Source organism: Populus euphratica, unplaced genomic scaffold (genome assembly GCF_000495115.2).
Source record: "Populus euphratica unplaced genomic scaffold, PopEup_1.0 scaffold242.1, whole genome shotgun sequence".
Lineage (NCBI taxonomy): Eukaryota > Viridiplantae > Streptophyta > Magnoliopsida > Malpighiales > Salicaceae > Populus > Populus euphratica.
This window is the reverse complement of record NW_011500033.1, coordinates 335,784-340,329: the sequence shown is the minus strand read 5'-3', so window position 1 is coordinate 340,329 and position 4,546 is coordinate 335,784. Positions and strand designations below refer to the sequence as shown.

At 36.1% G+C, this 4,546-nt stretch overlaps 1 protein-coding gene and 1 long non-coding RNA gene across 2 annotated transcripts in view; one reads left to right on the top strand and one right to left on the bottom strand.

Moving 5' to 3' along the window:
* Positions 1-906: 906 nt before the first annotated feature.
* Positions 907-4,452, bottom strand: LOC105142566 (probable E3 ubiquitin-protein ligase LOG2). Its single transcript, XM_011050257.1, is given in 4 exon segments — positions 907-1,238; positions 1,764-2,259; positions 3,968-4,079; positions 4,082-4,452. Coding segments are annotated over 4 exon segments (1,071 nt in total). The 5' UTR covers positions 4,428-4,452; the 3' UTR covers positions 907-1,121.
* The window catches only part of LOC105142569 (uncharacterized), a 12,482-nt gene continuing 12,388 nt past the window's right edge, over positions 4,453-4,546 (top strand). The window contains exon 1 of the long non-coding RNA XR_845577.1: positions 4,453-4,543. This is a non-coding gene — a long non-coding RNA (uncharacterized LOC105142569). The remainder of the gene's footprint in view (positions 4,544-4,546) is intronic.

The following is a 4,546-nucleotide window of genomic DNA, read 5'->3' as shown; positions in this document are numbered from 1 at the left end:
TATAAACTTAATCTGATAAACATATCTCATCATAATTGCAGGCAACAAAGGAAGATTCTTTCACAAAGCGCTAACATCACAGTTTATTTTTGTTTTTTGTTTTTTATTTTTAAATGGCTGCTATTTTTTTTCATTTTAATTCCTAAATTTTAATTTGTTGCTAATAATAAAACAAGTTGAAATAAAATTAAACATTAATATAATATTGGGATATTTTTTAAAACAGCTATAATTTTATAAAAAATAAATTAATTATTTATTTAACATTATAATAACTTTTAATTTTTAAATTATTTTAGCTTGAAAAAATATCAAATTAATTTATTTAAAATATTTTAATATATCATGTAAAAAAACCTCTTGAAAAATTATTTTAATTAAAAAAATATTTTTAAAAAGCAACCTAAACCTCAATACCAAACACACATTAAAAATCTAATTTCTTATAAACAAAATAAGGTTAAAAATTAAAAAACAATTACCATACAAATCAATAATAATTTATCTCTTCACCTAGAGTCCCTTTAAATTTTAATTTAAAAGATGTATCCCTTTAAATTTTAATTTAAAACATGTTTGGAATTATAGTATAAAATACTTTTCAAAATAATTTTTTTAATTTTATTTTTAAGATCAAAATTATAAAAAGAATATCAATTTAATATTTTTTTAAAATCAAATACTATTTTAAAAAATATCTATAAAAATTTTAGCGGGAGTATTCCATGCGCATCCTCCATCTTGCCGTGATTCACATCTCTAATTTTTTTAACGCCCCATCCAAGGATGACCATAATGAACTCATCCCTGCAACCCACCTGGTACATAGTATCTGTGAAAATCACCAAGCACGGCCTCCATCAACAATCATCTATTTTTTTTGAAAAGTAGAGAATCATGAAGACATTCCAAACCAAACATATTCTATATTTCGAATTCTTAATAGTACAAAGAAATTGCCACCAAGGGCTTGCAAATGCTGGCTGATGGCGTTGGCTTGCATATTTGGCACAATGCCAGTATTTTAACCCTGCCACTTACATATTTTCCTGTTTGATTATTACAGAAGCAGGGGATTTGAAAGGGAAATAAGACCAGCAAACGACTATCCACCTGTTTAGTCATTCATCAGGCCCATTGTTGACCTTTATCTCTACAAGCCTGTCAACTGGTTGCCTGCAGATGGGGCATCTGTTCGTTGAGAACCTCAAAACCTTTGCACATCCACTGCACATACACTGCACCGTGGGAGAAGAGCGGGGTGAAAAAAAAAACAAAAACAAAGAAAGAAAGAAAGAAAGCAAAAGCAAAAAAGACACTAGGCTAATGTGTCACGAACAAGATATCGACTGGATTTCTAAAATCAGATAACTTAACCACTTAAATGGAAATTCATGTAGAAGCATTTTAGTCTATTAATTCACCATGGGTTACATTGTTAATGCACTGGCAGTAGTACACAACATTCCAGACAGTTCAGCCTTGAACCTTCACCTGGAATTCACAGGACTCTTTTAATGCAGCATTTTTGCAATTGCATTGGATATAGACACAAAACAGCAGGAAACCGTTTTCTGTAGCCTTCACAACTTAACAGGATGGTTTTTCACCATGATAAATAGTCCTTCGTTGAAAAACAACACCTTAAAATATGAACAGTTCCTTGTTTCTTCCCCTTCATGATCTAAACTACCCCAGCCCAGTGAAAAAGTAAAAATGAGAGAGAAAGAGAGGCAAAAGAAAAATAAAGAAAATAGGCTTACCATGTGTCGGCAAGGAAGAACGAGAGTGTCCAGTGGTTCTGACAGGCAAATGACACATTCCTTACCTGGGTCATTTGCATCCACATCACCATCAACAGAATTTCCAATCACGTATATCTCCTGAAGCTCAAATCTCATCCCATTCACCCAGAGGATCTGCTTCATCACCTTTACTTGGTACTCACCTTTCTCCTTCTCAAACACTGCATGTGTTATCTGAGAGTTCTCAGCTCCAGACATTTTGTTTCCTTCTGTTCCATTTTGATTAGCAGGGGATGCCTCTGCTTTTACAGCTAGAGGATACGCATCCATCTCACCCACTTTTACCAACTCTTTCTCCTCAAACAAGGTGAAATCAATCCCTGTCCCAGAAGGCTGTCTGAACTTCTGCCCCAGACCTTGTTGGAAATTAACTGTTACTGGTGGAAGGAGGTCTGCCTTCGTTGGTGTCAGGATACAATCCTCGCCTTCTTTTGCAAGGAAAATAATAGTGATGCTGCATGCAGATCAAAGAAATGCCGAGTGTTGCAAGAAATTAATACCACATGTTCAATAACAAGAAATGCAAACGAGGAAAAAATAATTCAGACATTCTGCTGAAATGCATATAAACCGGGATAAAAACCAATTATGACTGAACACAAAGCTTATATGAATTCAATAAAACTAAGAGTGGATCAGAATTTATGCATGTCTTGCAAAAGAAAGTACCAAGAAAGCATCCACAATACATCAAAAAGATCAATGATGATACCGACAGTAGCAATTAGGAAATACTACTGAGCACAGTCAAATGCATGGAAGTAAAAAATAAATAAATCAGTTCATCATTGTACAATCATTTACCATTCCCTTTGTCTATGAGTTACTAAGCTAGATGCTGAACGATGATTATGAGATTGTTAGCAAGACTTTTTCTCAGAGTATTATTTTGTGATAGAAATTGACACGATTAGGACACATGATCTACATTTGCTATATCATTTCCTTTTATAGAACACCATAGTTTCCAGCTAAGAAAGTGACATGTACTGAAAATGATAGTGTCTTTCACTCGATTCAAGCTATTGAAACTCTTATGCATGACATCCAATTGATAAAAATTGCATTTTTGGGTTCCGAGCTTGATTTTCCATAATGATTATGGGCACTTAAAGGACAATAAATTTCTTTTTTATTTTTATCACTTAAAGGACAACAAATTTCTTTTTTATTTTTATTTTTTTATGACACAACTCAAAAATAAAAGGTCCACTATGGCACTATCCAATTACAGCACACCACTGAAGAGGGCAAAAGGACGGAGTTTACAAGCTTCCCAACCCTTGAACCTCATTGCATGAGATAGGAGCGGTGCTCTCAAGATTCAAACCCCAAACTTCAAAGATGCGTGTCTATTTTAACATTCCACCAAGAATGACCTCTATGTAGGTGGATTGGAAGAATAAAAAACCATTCCATTTATCAGTCATGATAAAATCCCATTAAGACCAGAATGCCATACAGTCTTTAAAACATAGCACAAGCTGAGAAACCTAACTGAACACCTGTTCCAATGGTCTCTTCACTGAAGAGTCATTCAGAAATAACCCCAGATTCATCATCTCGTCAATTTTGTGAACAATCCCAATTTCTAAGACAAGATTAGATGTCTTAAGCAGGCACAAGGATCTTTGATTAGGAAAATCCTCTGAATTACCCATGAATCCATAACTTAGCTAATAAGAACGTCAAGTTAGCTCTTGCTTTCTACCTTTCTATCCAAGGAGTAACTTTGACACTCGAACATCTATAAAAGTGGATTCGCTCCGAGAACAATCCTCAACGATGATAGCTAAAAAATACAATTTTCGAATACTGGCACCATATCGAGATGATTATCACCAAGTAGTGATCAAACCATGTAAAATGAAATTATTAGTAAATCATCCACTGGCCTACTAGCAAGAAGTTAAACCAGGGAGTCAACAATCAAGATTTTATATAAATACTCATTCAAAATTCTCTCAGGTCAAAAACTTTCAAAGTCAAATTACTTTAAAAAGAACAGGCTCCTTCAACAATCAAACTCCAGTACTGCTATCAAACAATGACGGAAAAAACCTTCAAAAAATTAAAAAAAAACTTTCTACACATGCAATTACAAAAGCACAGCATCAAAACAAAAACAAAAACAATTTTTATAACAAAGCTTTAACCTTTACCTTCCAGCAACAGTAGCATCAAACGTGAATGTAACAAGATAGCTCCCTGGATTCTCCTCGTCCGGTTCAATCCTCAAACTCTCCTTCTTCAAATTAACATCATTCCTTACAAAACCGCCTTCTGGTGCTCCACAGAAGGCGCCGGTTGGGGCATCATTGGGCACCTCCCACCCACCCAATGAGCCGCCGGATGGTCCACCCGGTGGTGATGATCATACGGGGCTGGCAAAGGCACAGGCATCGCTGTTGGCTGGGATGGAAAGTAGCCAGGGTGCTGGTAGTATTGTGGAGGATTAGGGTTTGGGTATTGCGAAGGGTAAGGTGTTGCCGCGGCGAAAACGTAACGGTTGGCCGTGATTTCAGGCTGTGGGGGTGCTGGCGGTGGAGGTGGAGGGTGGCTCCGCCGGCTGCCGAGGCTCCGCCCGCTGTTAACGTTGTTTCTGCTGCTGATGTTGCCCATGATGAAGTTTTGGGTTGGGTTGGACTGTTTCTATCTTTTTTAGGTTCACAGTTCGCTAAAAAAACAGGTGTGAGAATTATCCAGTAGCTTTGTTTAACTGTAACAGACAGGAGCGGGTC